The sequence below is a fragment of the Chiloscyllium plagiosum genome, chromosome 4, assembly GCF_004010195.1.
Source record: "Chiloscyllium plagiosum isolate BGI_BamShark_2017 chromosome 4, ASM401019v2, whole genome shotgun sequence".
NCBI classification, from domain to species: Eukaryota; Metazoa; Chordata; class Chondrichthyes; order Orectolobiformes; family Hemiscylliidae; genus Chiloscyllium; species Chiloscyllium plagiosum.
The window spans coordinates 63,778,126-63,795,667 of NC_057713.1; the positions used below are offsets into that span (position 1 = coordinate 63,778,126).

Genomic DNA, 17,542 nt, shown 5'->3' on the forward strand with positions numbered 1-17,542 from the left:
GAAACAGCTGTGACGATACTGAGATGGCTAAGTTACTGCTATTCTCCCCGGACAGAAGGCTGTACAAGGCCCTCTTGGCCGACAGCAAGAAGGGGCAGAGTACTTTCGCTGCCATCCAAGAATGGATGCTGAAAGCTCCTTCTCCCGAGTGGAAACTATTGTCCAGTTCACAGTGAAACCCTGCAGGCACCTGTGGACAGGCATTTCTGTGAAGGGTCCCTTGAGAGAATAATATCTGGAGCGACGACAGCTTACTGAGGTTGTGGACCAAGGCCAAGCTTTGGCTTGACGCCAGAGATCCCAGACCACTGAGGAGGCAGTAATGGCCTAGCACTTCAACACAGCCAGAGGGAGGAAGGGCAACCAAGGGCAGAGTACATGAGCTGAAGCCCACCCCAGGGAAAGAAAGCATTGCACCAGGAGGGTGTTAGCCCTGCCAATAAGAAGCCCACCTGCTTTGTGTGCAACAGGAGCGGACATTGCAGGAAGGATTGCCCCCAACTCACAGAAGGAGGAGGGGAGGGATCCTCTTGTTCCTGTTTGGGAACCAGGTCCAGTAGCGCTGGGCACCCCTAACTCCTTTGAGGGGCTTTAGAAGCACACTCACAGGGTCAGGAATGGTAGGCATGGCAGCTAGCCTCAGAGCCGAAAGAGTTCAAATTGAACCCAGAGAAGGACAGGTGAGCCAACAGGAAGGGAAATTCCTGGGCCTGACTGTGCAGGCAGGTGAACCGAGGAAAAACTTGACCCTGTGCTGAGGGCAACCACCAGGACGATACACTGGTCAAGGAAGGCGCCTGAGAAGATACCTGCTGGAACCTGAGTGGCTCAGGTCTGACAGCAACAGCCGGGGATTGGGCTGGGTGCGAAAGGGGCTGACAGGGTAGCAATGGACCCAGACCTGAAGATGGTCCAGGCAATGGGTCCCATCCTTAATCCTCTCCTGGGATCACTGGCTGGACCGAGAATGTAGAGGGCTCTCACAAAATAACAGGCATCACAATGTGGAGGAGGAAGCTGAAAGCTCTGTGCTGTGATCAGGTCATAGGCAACCAGGCCGCAGCCGTGGACTGGGGAGAGGTCCCAGTGCCATAGGCCGCATGCCCAAGGCCGGTAAACTGCTTCACACAGCAGGTTAGCCCGCCCATAGTTTGGGACATGGGACATTCCTCTGTTAGAAAGGGGGGAGTGCTGAGGTGAACTCCCTGGGCCCCGATGCTGAGGACACTGTGGGCCCTGGTGTACTTGCCAGATGCTGCAGGAAGCGTACATATGTCCCAGGTGATGAAAAGCCCCCAGTAGAGGCCATAGGTTAGGCAGCTACCTCAGATGGTGGCAAACACTGAGGAGAAGCCACAGTGCACAGACCACAAGGCCAGGGTCAATGAACTGCATCACAGGGCAGGTAAGCCCACCTATAGTTTGGACTATAGAACCCAGGGGAGGCCACAAATCCAAATGCCGCAGAGCCAAGGGCAGCAAACTGCCTCACAGGTTAGGTCAGCCCGCTCATAGACTAGGACTTGCGGAGGACCTTCTAAACTTCAAAGTTGAGGACACTGTGGTCCTCATGATACTGGCTGCTCAGAGGGGGCAGCAAGGACAGACCTACCAGATTTTAGCCTTGCCATCCAGTCAAAAGCTTTAGTCTAAGGTTAGGTTAGAGGTGCACATTGTGTTATGGTGATGGGCTGATGTGGGAATTTAATAATATGGAACTGAGCCTGAGTGCCACTGAAGGGCAAGGCTGTATTTGTGTTCTGTGTCTACAAGGAAGGACAATCCAGTAGACAAGGTTTTCAGCTGTTGAGTTGTCCTACTAAGAGAAGAAATGGGTAAGCCTCAGTGGTAAGGGGAATATTTAACTAGATAGGTGTCCTGTCCACCCCCAGGGGACCAGGAAATGGTTTTGGTACTTTATGAGGTTGGAGGAGGGGTCATTATTCCATGGCCTCCATTACACTAAAACTTAAACTGAAGTTCACTTACCCGAATGGTGCCCAAGGGAGACAGGGTGACTGCACAAACCCTACTCCAACCTTCCAAAGGTTCCAGCAGCGAGAATTCAGGAAACACAAACCAAGCAGACACATACACCAAACACATGAGGGGACACTAACCCAAGTGGGATCAGTTGGAGGGTGTGGTCTCGAGGTGAAAGTGAGTACTGCAGATGCTGGAGATTAAAGCCAAGAGTATGGTGCTCGAAAAGCACAGCAGGTCAGGCAACATCCGAGGAGCAGGAAAATGAAGGTGAGGACTGGGGGGGTTCTGTCCTTGTTGCGGTTAGAAGGGTGGGATTCGAGGGCGGAGGTGCGGGATATAGACGAGATGCACTGAAGGGCATCATCAACCACATGGGAGGCAAAATTGCAGTCTTTGAAGAAGGAGGCCATCTGACGTGATCCCAACACCAGAGAATATACATGGGCTGTTGGTGTAATGTATGAATATTGTCTTCCTGGAGGGACCTTTGGTGGGGATGTACATTGTTTTCCTATGTAAATACAAAATGTATTTAAGGTTTATGTATGTCCACTGTTTACTGTACACCTGTATGTTGTGATTTTCATTCATCCTGCCCTTTGTTTTCCTTTCAAGAGACAATATATTGTGTCTCAAGGGAGGATATGTATGTGTTGGGTTTAAGATCATTTGGGGAGTTAGTTTATGGGTCGTGATGATTTTTTGCTCACCCAGAGTGATACCCTAGGGCATAGAGTATCAAATGAGGGATATGTAGGATCAAGCAAAAATCTGGATTTCCCTCCCTTATGGCATTTTGGGTTAACCCACAGCAGGTGGACTGCAGCTGTTCAAAAAGGCAGCTCACCACCACCTTCTTAAGGGCAACTAGGAATAGACAATAAATGCTGGCAACCACAGATACCCACATCTGACAAATGAATAAATAAATCTGAAATACTGGACAAAACCCTGGACTTTTCAAATCTTTTAAAAGGTAAATGGAAGCTGGAATGAGTTCTGTGGAGAATACACAAACACAACTCACAGAGCTGAGATGGCTGTCTGGAACTATTGTTCAGCCATCTCAGTTCCAATAAATCCAGGTTTATTGGAAAGCCTGGATTTCCAATAAACACCTCTGAGAGGACATTCAATATTAACTAACGTTTACACATCAGGCTATCCAGTACAGACAGTATGAGCCCTGCACAGACACTCAAATCAAAACCCACTCACACATACTGTAACCATCGGAAAGGCAATTAACTTCAAAACAGAACATCAAGTATATTCTTCTCAATTATTCACTATCTTTTCTTTTTGTGCGAGGAAAAATATTTTAGTGAATTGGGTATACGAAGGTCCTCCAGGACTTTCAAACTGGCAGAGGATAGTCATGGATCAAATCCCCCTTGACTTCCTTACGAATATGGTGCACCAAAAAATGGAATTATTTTAAAGACCATGGCAGCCCTTTTTGAACTATACTGACACAGATATTTCAGCCATATTGTCCAGGGCCTTTGCTTAGCTGTGGTAATGGTTCAGGCTGGTTCGGGGCGCCCTCAGGAGGAGGAATCCCTTATAAATACGGGTTTTGTTATGACTTGAGTATGTATTTAGTTATTTACTTACCTGTTTGTTTATTGTTAGTAATGTATGATATCCTATTTTATGTTTTGGTTGTTTGTAGAATAGATTAGTAGCTAGTTTTTTAAAAAATCTTATGTTGGTGTTGTTATTATATTGTAAAGTGGAATACACTAGTTTGTATTATTTTTGTAATGTTGTAAAAAAAATATGAAAAATCTTCTTTTTCAATAAAAACATCTATTAAAAATACCTTGAGTTCAACAACCTCAGATCATGAACTCTGTCCTCCATTTTGATATTGTTATCCCCACTGTGCAGAAACAAACCCTTCTTGTTTTCTCAACAACTACCTACCACTGCCTTTGCCTTATGTTTTTTGACACATTTGATCTTTAATTTCCCTTATATTTTACTCATTCAGAGCAGGTGAGTTTGATTGTTTGGCTAGCATTTATTGCTCATACCTAGTCGCCTTTGAGAAAATGGTGGTGAGCTGCCTTCTTGGACCACTGCAGTCCATGTGTTGTAATAATAACACAATGCCATTAGGGAGGAACTTCCAGGAACAAAAATAGAGATTGCTGGAAAAGTTCAGCAGATTTGGTAGCATCTGTGGAGAAAAATCAGAGTTAAGTTTCAGGTCAAGTGACCTTTCCTCAGAACTGCTGGGGAAGTTCTGAGGAAGGGTCCCTCAATCCAAAATGTTAACTCTGATTTCTCCTGACAGACCTGCTGAGCTTTACCAGCAATCTCCATTTTTGTTTCTGATTTACAGCATCCACAATCTTACAATTTTTGTTTGGGAATTCCAGGATTTTGGCCCAGCAACAGTGAAGGAATAATGATATCTTTCCATGTCTGTGTGGTTAGTGTCTTGGAGGGAAACTTGCAGGTGGCAGTTTTCCCATGTATCTGATAACCTTGTCTTTCTAGACAGTAGGGGTCATAGATTTGGAAAATGATGTGTAAGAAGGTTTGGTGGATTTCTGCAATGCATCTTGTAAATGGTACCTACTACTGCCACCAAACATTTGGGGTGGAGGAAGGGAATGTTTGTTGAAGTGGTGCCTATCAAGCCAGCTGGTGTCTAGGATGTTAATTTGGAAACAAAGAAGATAGCAACAGGAGGAAGCCATTCAGCCCTTCAGCCATTCATCACGCGAATCATGGCTGATTGTCCAACTCAATAGCCTAATCCTGCTTTCTCCCCACGACGTTTGATCCCATTTGCCCCAAGTACTATATCTAGTCACCTCTTGAATACATTCAATGTTTTAGCATCAACCACTTCCTGTGGTAATGAATTCCACAGGATCACTGCTCTTTGGGTGAAGAAATGTTTCCTTTTCTCTGTCTTACTGAATCCTCAGATTGTGACCCCTGGTTCTGGACATACCCACCATCAGGAACATCCTACCTGCATGTACCCTACCTAGTCCTGTTAGAATTTTATAAGTGCCGATGAGATCTCACCCCCCACCCCCTCCATTCATCTGCATTCCAGCAAAAACAATCCTATGCTGGACAATCTCTCCTCATACATCAGTCCCATCATCCCTGGAATCCGCCTGGTAAACCTTCGCTGCACTCCCTCGAGACCAAGAGCATCCTTCCTCAGAAAAGGAGACCAAAACAGCACACTATATTAAATGTAGTTGAAGCTGCACTCATCCAGACAAGTGGGTAGTATTCTATTACACTTCTGATTTGTGCCTTGTAGGTAGTGTACTGTAGGATTCGTAGCATCTGTCTTGCTCTTGTACCCAGAGTAGTTATGTGGCTAGTCCAGTACAGTTTGTAGTCAATGGTAACCCAGGAGGTTGATAAAGGGGAATTCAGCAATTGTAATAACATGTAATGCCAAGGGGCGATGGTTAGCTCCTCTTTTGCTGGAGATGTTCATTGCTTGGCATTTGATTGGGTGAATGTCACTTGACACTTGTCAACCCAAGCTGGATATTTTCCTAGTTTTGTTGCATTTGGACATGGATTAATTCAATATCTGAGAGTTATAGATGGTAATAACATTGTGTAATCATCAGTGAACATGACCTTATGAGGCAAAGAAGCTCATTGGTGAAGCAGCTGAAGATGTTTGGGCCTAGGATACTCCTTAATCTTTCCATGACCTGATCTTCTGTTTCACTTGTCCCTCTCTAATTTTCAATAGCACAAACTCTGTCACTCTTCCATTTAACTTCAGCTCCAAGAGTCATTGGACTTGAAATGTTAACTCTGATTCTATCCACAAATGTCGCCATATCTGCTTAGTTTCTCTAGCAACTTCTGTTATTACTTCAGATCACCAGCATCCACAGAATCTATCTTTTATCTTAGTAATTTCCAACATAAATATTCTCTCATTATCTGCCACAAGTCTAGACTTGCAGCTTTGCTCTTCACAAATTGGCCAAATCTATCATTTGAGTTTCTAACAAGGTATTGTTGGTGATTGACATTGCTTGCTAGTCAGCGCTGCTTTCAAGTAATGTTCAACACGGAGGAGTATTGATTTATCAGTTGAGGGAGGTTGAAGGAAGGTTTTCTTGTTTATGTGATGACGTAAGTATTCATGGGGTTCAAAGTTAAAATGAAACACTCGCAGGGGCATCACTCCTGTATACCACAGTACTACCAATTAATTATCCTTCTGATTAATTTCATTTCCTCTAGTTGTTATATTATATCCAGTAAGTGCTTAAATCGTAACAATATAATCCATCATCCTGCAGCCAACTTGAAAAGCTCCAAAAGTAGGTGACTATCCATGTTAAACTTATCTGAAGGGGGGCTACATTTTCCAGAAAACACATTTGAGTTATTGCATTGGTTTCAAAAGTACATAAAAATATTTTGTCTGAGTGTTTGAAGTGTTTGCAGTCAGAAAACATTTTGGGCAGCACAGTGGCACAGTGGTTAGCACTGCTGCCTCACAGTGCCAGAAGCCGGGTTCAATTCCCGCCTCAGGTGACTGACTGTGTGGAGTTTGCACGTTCTCCCCGTGTCTGTGTGGGTTTCCTCCGGGTGCTCCGGTTTCCTCCCACAGTCCAAAGATGTGCAGGGTCAGGTGAATTGGCCATACTAAATTGCCCGTAGTGGGGTAAATGTAGGGGTATGGGTGGGTTTCGCTTCGGTGGGTCGATGTGGACTTGTTGGGCCGAAAGGCCTGTTTCCACACTGTAATCTAATCTAATCTAATCTAATTTCCTATCCCATATCATAACAATGGCTCTTTGTCTCTTATATCATCTTTCAACTTTTTCACATTCTAACTCAGTAGTAAATATGAAACAAATATAACAAATTTCTTAAATAATTTTAATTTGTAAATGTACAGTACTAGGATTTTCCAAGTTAAAAAATTATACAAGTCAATAAAAATGGAAGAAATTAATCTGCATTGAGATATGAAGTACAATGCAGAACAGGTTACTCATTACAAATGTGGTTACAAAATACATGCATTTTCATTACAGACCTAACAAAAAGGACTGTTTCCATACTGACCTTCTGTGAGTGACAAAGCTGCCATTAATGTGACCAGATCCATCACAGCCTGGTGTAGGGCAGGATGTAACTTCTGCTTTGCCAGATTTCCAAGGGAATTGGGACCCATTCAGAGAAACTTCCTTTTGTCTCTTTGCAGCTAAGGGGCAACCTGATGCACTGCGATGTGACGAGTATTTCCCAGATATGTGACCTTGCCCATCACAACCTATCACTGGGCACCTTAAAAAAACAGTAAAAATGTGCTGTAAACCACCTTGTCTATGGATTATTGTTTAATGCCATGCAGAAAATTGTGTCATCATATAATCAAAGAACCATAAGATGGCTGCAGCACTAAAGAAGGGTGATAGGTTCAAGATACTCATGCCAGCACTCTACAATGGCATTACAGCTACTCCAATATCCCAGTCCTATTACCATAACCCTGAAAATTGTACATTTCTGGTGCTTAACTAGTTGCTCTTTGAAAGCCATAATCTACAACCACCACAATTGTAGCTAGTTCAATCCAGAACCAAACCACTCACCGCGTAAAAAAGGAAATCTTCATCCTGCCATTGATTCTTTTGCCATTTACTTTATTTTTTAAAGAATTCATTCATGGGATGAGGGCTTTGCTGGCTAGGCCAGCATTTGTTACCCAACCTTAATTGCACAGAGGAATGTCAAGAGTCAACCACATTGCTGTAGATCTGGATTGTGGTCTGGATTGACATGGAAGCCAAAGCAGCAGATTTCTTTCCCTAAAATGGCATGAGTGGACCAGATGGGTTTTTACAACAATTCACAGTGTCACCATTTGGTATGCTTTCTATTCCAGGTCCATCATCTCATTGGTTCCACTGTTATTATATCATCATTATATTATCATCCTTTGATTCTTCACCCTTTCAACAATTGCAATAATTTGTCTCTATCTATTTTAAGTAAACTACTCATGATTTTGGAACAGCATTTCCAAATCATCTTTCTTCTGTAAGGAAAACAATTCTAGACTTTCTAATCTATTTATTGCATCTGGTGTCTCTCATTCTTGGAAATAATTCCTATATCTACACTCTTTTTAAAGTCTTCCACCCTTCCTTAAGTGTGATGTCCAGAATTATACCACATGTTCAAATTGAGACACAACCAATGGTTCATCATAACTTCCTTCTTGTTTTACTCTGTCAATGTGTAAGAAGTCAACATTTTCTTTTTTTAAAATCATTTTCTCAACCTATCTACATAGCAATCTCAAGGTTTCTTTGTTCCTGCGCAGCCTTCAAAACTGCACCCTTTATTTTTTCAATTGCCTCTCCTAATTCTTTTGAGCTAAATGTATCAATTAACAATTCTCAGCAAAAGATTTCATTTACCATGTGTGGACTTAATCCAGCAGCCCACATATGTCCTTTTGATGTTTATCACTATTTTGCTCACAGTTCTCATTAATTCTACGTTTTATTCCTTTGCAAACAGTGGCTCAGTGGTTAGCACTGCTGTCTCACAGCACCAGTGACCTGTGTGTGATTCCAGCCTCAGGCAACTGTCTCTGTGTGGAGTTTGTATATTCTCTCTGGGTCTCCTCCCACTGTGCAAAGATGTTAGGTCAGCTGGCCATGCTAAATGGCCTATAGTATCCAAGAATGTGCAGGTTAGGTGGTTTAGCCATGGGACATAAAAGGTTACAGATCAGTTGCCAAGTGGCGGTGGAGTAGGACTCTCCAGCCGGACTTCATCCCCTCTGCCCATTCTTCTTCTTCTTTTCTTCTCATTTTTTTTTCTCCTAGTGCTTTTCTCTTCTTCTCCTTTTTTTTCTGTTTATCTCCAGCCTCTGGTGACAATTTCTGGTCTCCACGAGTAACAAATCCTGGCCTGGTGCAGCAGCCCTCTGTAGCAGCCTCCCAGTATGGCATGGCGACCCACAGCGGTCTCCCAATGTCAGAATGGTGACCTCCTGGTGTCCTGTAGCAGCCTCCCAGCATAGCATGGTGACCAAAGCGGCCTCCCACTGGTGGAATGGTGACCTCCAGATGCCCTGCAGTCGCCTCCCAGCAGGACGTGGCAACATCTCAACCTGGCGCAGTGGCCTCCCAGCATGGCGTGATAAACTTCCAGCCTCCTGCAGTGGCCTCCTCCCATAGAGGCCTTCAGATGTGGTGGCGTGACCTCTCGGCCCAGCACAGAAGCCTCCCACATCAGCCTCCTGGTGTGAAATGGTGACCTCCTAGCGCGACGTGTCATTGGTGCAGTCTGGAGCCAGGGCCCGGTATGGACTGGAAGCCAGTGTGGTCTATTGTCCTGAACCTTTATTCTGTAATGCTAGACATTTTAATTTTGTATTGTCTATAATCTTGCAACTAAAGAAGCTGTGCGAGGTGCTTTTGTATCTAACTTGGGATACTCATTGAATATATGTGACAATAAAGGCAATTTAATTCCATTCTATTCTAGGGTGAGGGGGTGGCTCTGGGTAGGGTGATCTTCAGAATATCTGTGTGGACATGATGGGCCAAATGGCCTGTATTCACAATGTAGGATTCTTTGATTCAAAACTGAAGTTTCCCAGGTATGGATCATTTTTAAGGAAAGCAATAAACATAATAGCAGCCGCTGCAAAACTTTTCGTATGTCTTCCTTCATCTTAATGTTGCCACTGTCTTTTTTAAATGATGGGATTTAATATTCCTGACAAGTTTACTGTTTGATATTTTATCAAATCTGTTTTGAAATTCCATGTACAGCACATGTACTACCAAAAGCAGAGAACAAGGTAGGGGAGATAAATTAAACTGGAATATTTCAATGCAAGAGGCTTAGCAGGGAAGGCAGATGAACTCAGGGCATGGTTAGGAACATGGGACTCAGATATCATAACAATTAGCTCAGGGATGGACAGGACTGGCAGCTTAATGTTCCAGGATGCAAATGCTACAGGAAGGACAGAAAGGGAGGCAAGAGAGGAGGGGGAGTGGCACTTTTGATAAGGGATAGCAATACAGCTGTACTGAGGGAGGATATTCCCAGAAAATCCAGGGAAGTTATTTGGGTGGAACTGAGAAATAAGAAAGGGATGATCACCTTATTGGGATTGTGTTATAGATCCCCCAATAGTCAGCAAGAAGTTGAGAAGCAAATCTGTAAGGAGATCTTGGTTAGCTGTAAGAATATTAGGGTGGTAATGGTTTTTAACTTTCCAAACATGACTGGAAGTGTAAATGTGCACAAGAAAATTTTCTGATTCAGTATGTGGATGCATCTACTAGAGAAGATGCAAAACTTGACCTACTCTTGAAAAATAAGGCAGGGCAGGTGACTGAGGTGTCAGTGAGGGAGCACTTTGGAGCTTGTGACCACAATGCCAGTAGTTTTAAAATAGTGTTGGAAAAGGATAGACTAGATCTAAAAGTTGAAGTTTTAAATTGGAGGAAGGCCAATTTTGATGGTATCAAGCAAGAACTTTCAAAAGCTGATTGGAAAGAAGATGTTCGCAGGTAAAGGGGTGGCTGGAAAATGGGAAGCCTTCAGAAATTAGATAATGAGACTCCAGAGAAAGTATTTTCCTGTTAGGGGGAAAGGAAAGGTGGGTAGGTAGAGGGAATGCTAGATGACTAAAAAATTGAGGGTTTGATTAAGAAAAAGAAGGAAGCATACGTCAGGTATAGACAGGATAGATCGAGTGAATCCTTAGAAGAATATAAAGGCAGTAGGAGTATACTTAAGAGGGAAATTAGGAGGGCAAAAAGGGGACATGAGATAGAGTCATGGAATCATAGAGATGTACAGTATGGAAACAAATGCATCAGTCCAAACCGTCCATGCTGACCAGATATCCCAACCCAATCTAGTCCCACCTGCAATCACCCGGCCCATATCCCACCAAACCCTTCCTATTCATATACCCATCCAAATGCCTCTTAAATGTTGCATTTGTACCAGCCTCCACCACTTCGTCTGGCAGCTTATTCCATACACACACCACCTTCTGTGTGAAAACGTTGCCACTTAGGTCTCTTTTATATCTTTCCCCTCTCACCCTAAACCTATGCCCTCTAGTTCTGGACTCCCTGCCCCCAGGGAAAAGACTTTGCCTATTTACCCTATCCATAGATTTGCTTTCCCAAAATGCAGCACCTCGCATTTATCTGAATTAAACTCCATCTGCCACTTCTCAGCCCATTGGCCCATCTGGTCAAGATCCTGTTGTAATCTGAGGTAACCCTCTTCGCTGTCCACTACACCTCCAATTTTGGTGTCATCTGCAAATTTACTAACTGTATATCTTATGCTCACATCCAAATCATTTATGTAAATGACAAAACGTAGTGGACCCAGCACCGATCCTTGTGGCACTCCACTGGTCACAGGCTTCCAGTCTGAAAAACAACCCTTCACCACCACTCTCTGTCTTCTACCTTTGAGATAGCTTTGGCAAATAGAGTTAAGGAGAATCCAAATGGTTTTTACAAATACATTAAGAACAAAAGGGTAACTAGGGAGAAAATATGACCCCTCAGCAAGGCGGACTTTGTGTGGAGCCACAGGAGATGGGGCAGATATTAAGTGAGTATTTTGCATCAGTATTTACTGTGGAAAAGGACATGGAAGATATAGACTGTAGGGAAATAGATGGTGGCATCTTGAAAAATGTCCATATTACATAGGAGGAAGTGCTGGATGTCTTGAAATGCATAAAAGTGGATAAATCCCCAGGACCTGATCAGATGTACCTGAGAACTCTGTGGGAAGCTAGGGCAGTGATTGCTGGGCCTCTTGCTGAGGTATTTGTATCATCGATAGTTACAAGGGAGGTGCCAGAAGACTGGAGGTTGGCTAACGTGGTGCCACTGTTTAAGAAGGGCGGTAAGGTCAAGCCAGGGAACTAATGACCAGTAAGCCTGACGTTGGTGGTGGGCAAGTTGTTGGAGGGAATCCTGAGGTACAGGATGTAGATGTATTTGGAAGGCAAGGACTGATTAGGGATAGTCAACATGGCTTTGTGCATGGGAAATCATGTCTCACAAACTTGATTGAGTTTTTTGAAGAAGTAACAAAGAGAATTGATGATGGCAGAGTGGTAGATGTGATCTATATGGACTTTAGTAAGGCGTTTGACAAGGTTCCCCATTGAGACTGGTGAGCAAGGTTATATCTTATGGAATACAGGGAGAACTTGCTGTTTGGATACAGAACTGGCTCAAAGGTAGAAGGCAGAGGGTGGCAGTGGAGGGTTGTTTTTCAGACTGGAGACATGTGACCGGTGGTGTGCCACAAGGTTCAGTGCTGGGTCCATTACCTCTCATCATTTATATAAATGATTTGGACGTGAGCATAGGACGTATATTTAGTAAGTTTGCCGATAACACCAAAATTAGAGGTGTAGTGGACAGCAAAGAAGGTTACCTCAGATTAAAACAGGAACTTGATCAGATGGGCCAATGGGCTGAGAAGTGGCAGATGGAGTTTAATTCAGATAAATATGAGATGCTGAATTTTGGGAAAGCATTCTTAGCATGACATATATACTTAATGCTAAGGTTCCAGGGAGTGTTGCTGAACAAAGAGACCTTAGAATGAAGGTTCATAGCACCATGAAAGTGGAGTCTCACGTAGATAGGATAGTGAAGAAGGCATTTGGTATGTTTTCCTTTATTGGTCAGAGTATTGAGTACAGGAGTTGGGAGATCATGTTGCGGCTGTACAGTATGTTGGATAGGCCACTGTTGGAATATTGTGTGCAATTCTGGTCTCCTTCTATCGGAAAGATGTTGTGAAACTTGAAAGAGTTCAGAAACGATGTTGCCAGGGTTGGAGGATTTGAGCTATAGGGAAAGGCTGAACAGGCTGGGGCTGTTTTCCCTGGAGCATCGGAAGCTGAGGGATGACCTTATAGAGGTTTATAAAATCATGAGGGGCATGGATAGGGTAAATCGACAAAGTATTTTCCTGAGGGTGGGGGAATCCAGAACTAGAGGACATAGGTTTAATGTGAGAGGGGAAAGATATAAAGGGGCAACTTTTTCATTCAGAGAGTGGTACACGTATGGAATGAGCTGACAGAGGAAGTGGTGGAGGCTTGTACAATTGCAATATTTAAAAGGCATTTGAATGGGTATATGAATAGGAAGGGTTTGGAGGGATATGGGCCGGGTGCTTGCAGATGGGACTAGATTGGGTTGGGATATCTGGTTAGAATGGACAGGTTGGACCGAAGGATCTGTTTCTGTGCTGTGTATCTCTATGACTCTATGACTCTATTTAGAGAATGTCAAGTTCCTGGGAATGGTCATCCACAACAAGTTTTCTTGGACTCTTCATGTGGACGCACTGGTTACAAAGGTCCAATAACGTCTCTTCTTCCTCAGGTAGCTGAGGAAATTTGTCACAATGGCGAATACCCTTGCCAACATTTATAGGTGCGCCATCGAGAGCATTCTGTCTGGATGTATCACTACCTGGCATGGCAACTCTACCACTCAAGATCGGAGACAGTTACAGAGAGTGATGAACTCGGCCTGGACAATCACTAAGGCCAACCTCCCATCTATAGGATCCATCTACCTGACCCGCTGTCAAGGAAAAGCTGCCAACATTCTAAAGATCCATCCCACCCTGGCAATATTTTTGTACAACCTCTACCATTGGGGAGAATGTACAGAAGCCTGAACACATGCACCAGCCGGTTTTGAAATAGTTTCTACCTGACTGTTGTTAGAATACGGAATGGAATCACAAACTCTTAACATTCGCCTGTACCTGTGTTTTTGTTTTTACCGCTGTTTACCTATTATTTACTTATCCGTGCTAGTTAACTATGTGATCTGCCTGTATTGCTTGCAAGACAAAGCTTTTCACTGTTCTTCAGTACACGAGACTAGAAATTCAATTCTATTCAATTCAATTCAATTTAAAATATAATATCCTCAATCAACCTTTCTGTCCAGTCAGAGATGCCAACATCTCATGAACAAATAATAAGGAGGGCCAATCTGATAGGGGATTTATGGTTGGAGGTGAAGGGCATAATTCTGGAACTAATTGTGTAATTTGTAAGTTTGTTGTTACCAGGGAAGAAAACACACCCAATGGCACCATCAAACTGAGGAAAGTTGTTACTGACTCTCTTCACATAGCATCTGTCAAGATTCCACATTCCCAGGACTAGTCCAAATGTCTCAGAAAGTACTCTTTTCTGCAGCATCTCTCTTGTCATGTACTTATCTGCTGTATCCTCCAACCACTGTACACACTACAATTTGGCCTGAAAATAATCTGGAGATTCCTACATTTCAGGGGCTGCTTGCTGGTCTTCCAGGCATTCTGAAAGGTTCCTGCAGAATCTCATCCTTCTTTCTAACTCTCTCTTTTGTATCAAATGGTGATTATTTCTGGCTGTTCATTACTCTTTCACAAAGTGCTATATAGCTCCTGTGTGATATACTGACCCTGGCATCTAGGAAACAACTTAGCAATCTGGACTTATATTTGCTATTGCCCACTCTCCTAGCTGTAGAATACCTTATCACTGTTGTCTCCTATTATTTCCCTAACCGTCCTGTTAGATTGAGTCAGCCATGGTATCATGGACTTGGTTAGAGCTGTCCTCTGTAGTTATGTGAGCTTGCATTGGCAATGTGGTGTCATCTATGTCACTTATGTACCCATAGAAAGAGCTCATTTTAATTCCCCTCCCACAATGTGCATGCTGCAGGGCAATATTGGCAACAATTGATCTGGCACATAGCTGGGCTTTAAATATGGCATTGATACTGGAAATCCTGGAAGGTTCTGATGAAGATAAGTACTTCTGCTACAGGTAAGCACATATTACAGCAAGTGTGACACCATAGAAGCCTGGTTCTTACATAACAAAGGGGTTGGTGTATAATTGAGTAAGAATTCATTAGGACTCATGGAGGGAAATGTTTCATGAAACTCTCCTAAACTGATACTTAGTTGTTTTTTGATAAAATTCAGCCTAATGTTTTCTTTAAGATACAGTTGGAAAATGGTTTCATCTGATCACAGGATATTTGGGCCAAATTTCAAACTATCTTTTTCTAACACGCAGCAGTTAATGGCATAATCTACAAGCAGAATATCAATTTTCATATCCATGGTGATAGCACGGAGCTCTTCCAACTCACCATCCCTCTTAACCCCATTACTATCTCCATGCTATTTGGTCAGCTGCCAGCCATAATATCATGGATGAGTCACAACTTATTCCAAGGGGAGGCAGTGCAATAAGGGAAAATTCTGGATGAGAAATGCATAACCCCTAGGTTCATATGTTGGGGGCAAGAGTTCAAATCCCACACCAGCAAATAATTAAATTTGAATTCAACTTCAAAAAAATTCCTGGAATATACACATGTTTCATCTAAAAGCTTGGATCAATGATGTACTTTAGTGAAGAAAATAAACCACCTTTATGAGGCCTACAATTGACTCTAGATCCACAGCATGTGTTTGACTCTTACCACAGTTTGGCTAATATGGGATAGGTAATAAATTTTGGCCCAGGCAACAACACCCGTATCCCATGAACAGATAGAAAAAAGACTGTTATTCTTTGCTTCTCAAAACTCTGCATTTTTCTACTGACTCCACACTCCTTCCCCATGAAATGTTCAACTGCCAGGAAGAGTGCTGATGTATTTTTGGACACAGAGTTGAGCTTCAGACTGCAAATTCGATCTGGCTGAAATTTTGCTCAAATGCATTGGCTATCATTTCACCATAGACATAGAAGCCCCGATTTCGTTCACAAGACTTCCTCTTCATTCCAACAAAAATGGCAGAAATTTTCAAAGTTGAGAAATCCCGTTCACAAACAATTTGATCCAGTTTGATATGGGAAAGAGTGGAATCTGGCCAAATACTGCCTCTGAAAGTTTAGTAGAGACAGCTTGCCATTTAAATCATCATCTGCCTCAAATGATGTGGAACTTTGGCATCCCTGTTGTGTGGGACCTGGTGTTTGCACACTAGATCCACTAAGAGCAGACTTGAACTTTGTGGAATTGTTTGGATACCTAGTGTTCCCCTTTTTAGAAATGAGAAAACTCTTTAGATATGGTCCTACAGTAGCTCTGAGGGGATTAGGTGTGTTTAGTGGGTACCAAGTGCCCTGTGGTTGAGTTGAATGCTTAGTGATAGACAAGAATGTGCCTAAAAAATTGAATACACTAATTTTAATTGTTCAGCTGCCAAATTGCCAAAGAACACTCAATCTGTTTGAGAGCTATCAAGCTGTCAAAAAGATCTATTAAGCCTGTCATAGGACATCTTGAAAAATGTCCATATTACAGAGGAGGACGTGCTGGAGGTTTTAAAATGTATAAAGTGGATAAATCCCCAGGACCTGATCAGGTGTACCTTAGAACTCTGTGGGAAGCTAGGGAAGTGATTGCTGGGCTCCTTGCTGAGATATTTGTATCATCAATGGCCACAGGTGAGCTGCCAGAAGACTGGAGGTTGGCTAACGAGGTGCCACTATTTAAGAAAGGTGGTAAGGAAAAACAGGGAACTGTTGACTGGTGAGCCTGACATCGGTGGAGGGCAAGGTTTTGGAGGGAATCCTGAGGGACAGGATTTACATGTACAGAGGAACCTAGATTGTCTGAATACCAATTATCCGAAAATCGGATTATCCGAAGGAGATCTCGAGGTCCTGATAGAAACATTGCATCAAAGATGTGTTTCCAACAGTGATCGCATCTTTTGTTTACAGTGATTAAACAGGCACTGTCTCCAAATGACTGACTTCCCAACCTCTCTCTGTCCCCACACTTTCCCTGGAGTCATACAGAGGGGTGTACCCTAAACCCCCCTCCCCTCTCCCCAGATAATCTGACCAACATTGTCCTGTACAGGGCAGAGGTGGAACCTGTCAAAATGTTGCAGTAAAAAGTTGTGTGTGTGAGGTTTGTGTGTATGCTATTTGGAGACTTACCCCACAAAGGCAGCAGCAGCAGCAGTCTTGCTGTTGGTGTCCAGTCCAGCTACTCCAGAAGTTGCAGGGGGGGGGTGTGGATTGCTTGCACGCTTTGTGCTGGGGGCGGTGGGCAGTGTTGAACCGGTTTGGGGGCAGTGTTGGGGGTGGGATCTCACGCACTTTTTGCTGGGGACGGGGAGGCTGTTTTGGGTGCGAGGGCTTGTGCACTGTGCTGCTGCAGTCACCTGAATGGGGAGCAGACTTTAAAAACTCCGCACCCCAGAGGAAAGGTATTTAATTGATTAACCAAATAATCGATTATCCGAACGAAATAGTGCCTGCCCATCTCATTTGGATAATCAAGGTTCCCCCTGTATTTGGAAAGGCAAGGACTGATTACGGATATTCAACATGGCTTTGTGCGTGGTAAATTGTGTCTCACGAACTTGATTGAGTTTTTTGAAGAAGCAATGAAGAGGGCAGAGCAGTGGACATGATCTATATGGACATCAGTAAAGCATTCCACCTTTGGGCGACTGTCTGTGTGCA

General features: G+C 43.4%; 1 protein-coding gene across 5 annotated transcripts in view; it reads right to left on the reverse strand.

Annotated features, from left to right (window-relative positions):
* st18 (ST18 C2H2C-type zinc finger transcription factor) overlaps positions 1–17,542 on the reverse strand; it is a 417,712-nt gene that overhangs the window by 16,586 nt on the left and 383,584 nt on the right. For all 5 annotated transcript variants that reach the window (XM_043688314.1, XM_043688317.1, XM_043688315.1 and 2 more), the window contains one exon: positions 7,069–7,290. In XM_043688314.1, the coding sequence (XP_043544249.1) occupies positions 7,069–7,290 (222 nt within the window). The remainder of the gene's footprint in view (positions 1–7,068; positions 7,291–17,542) is intronic.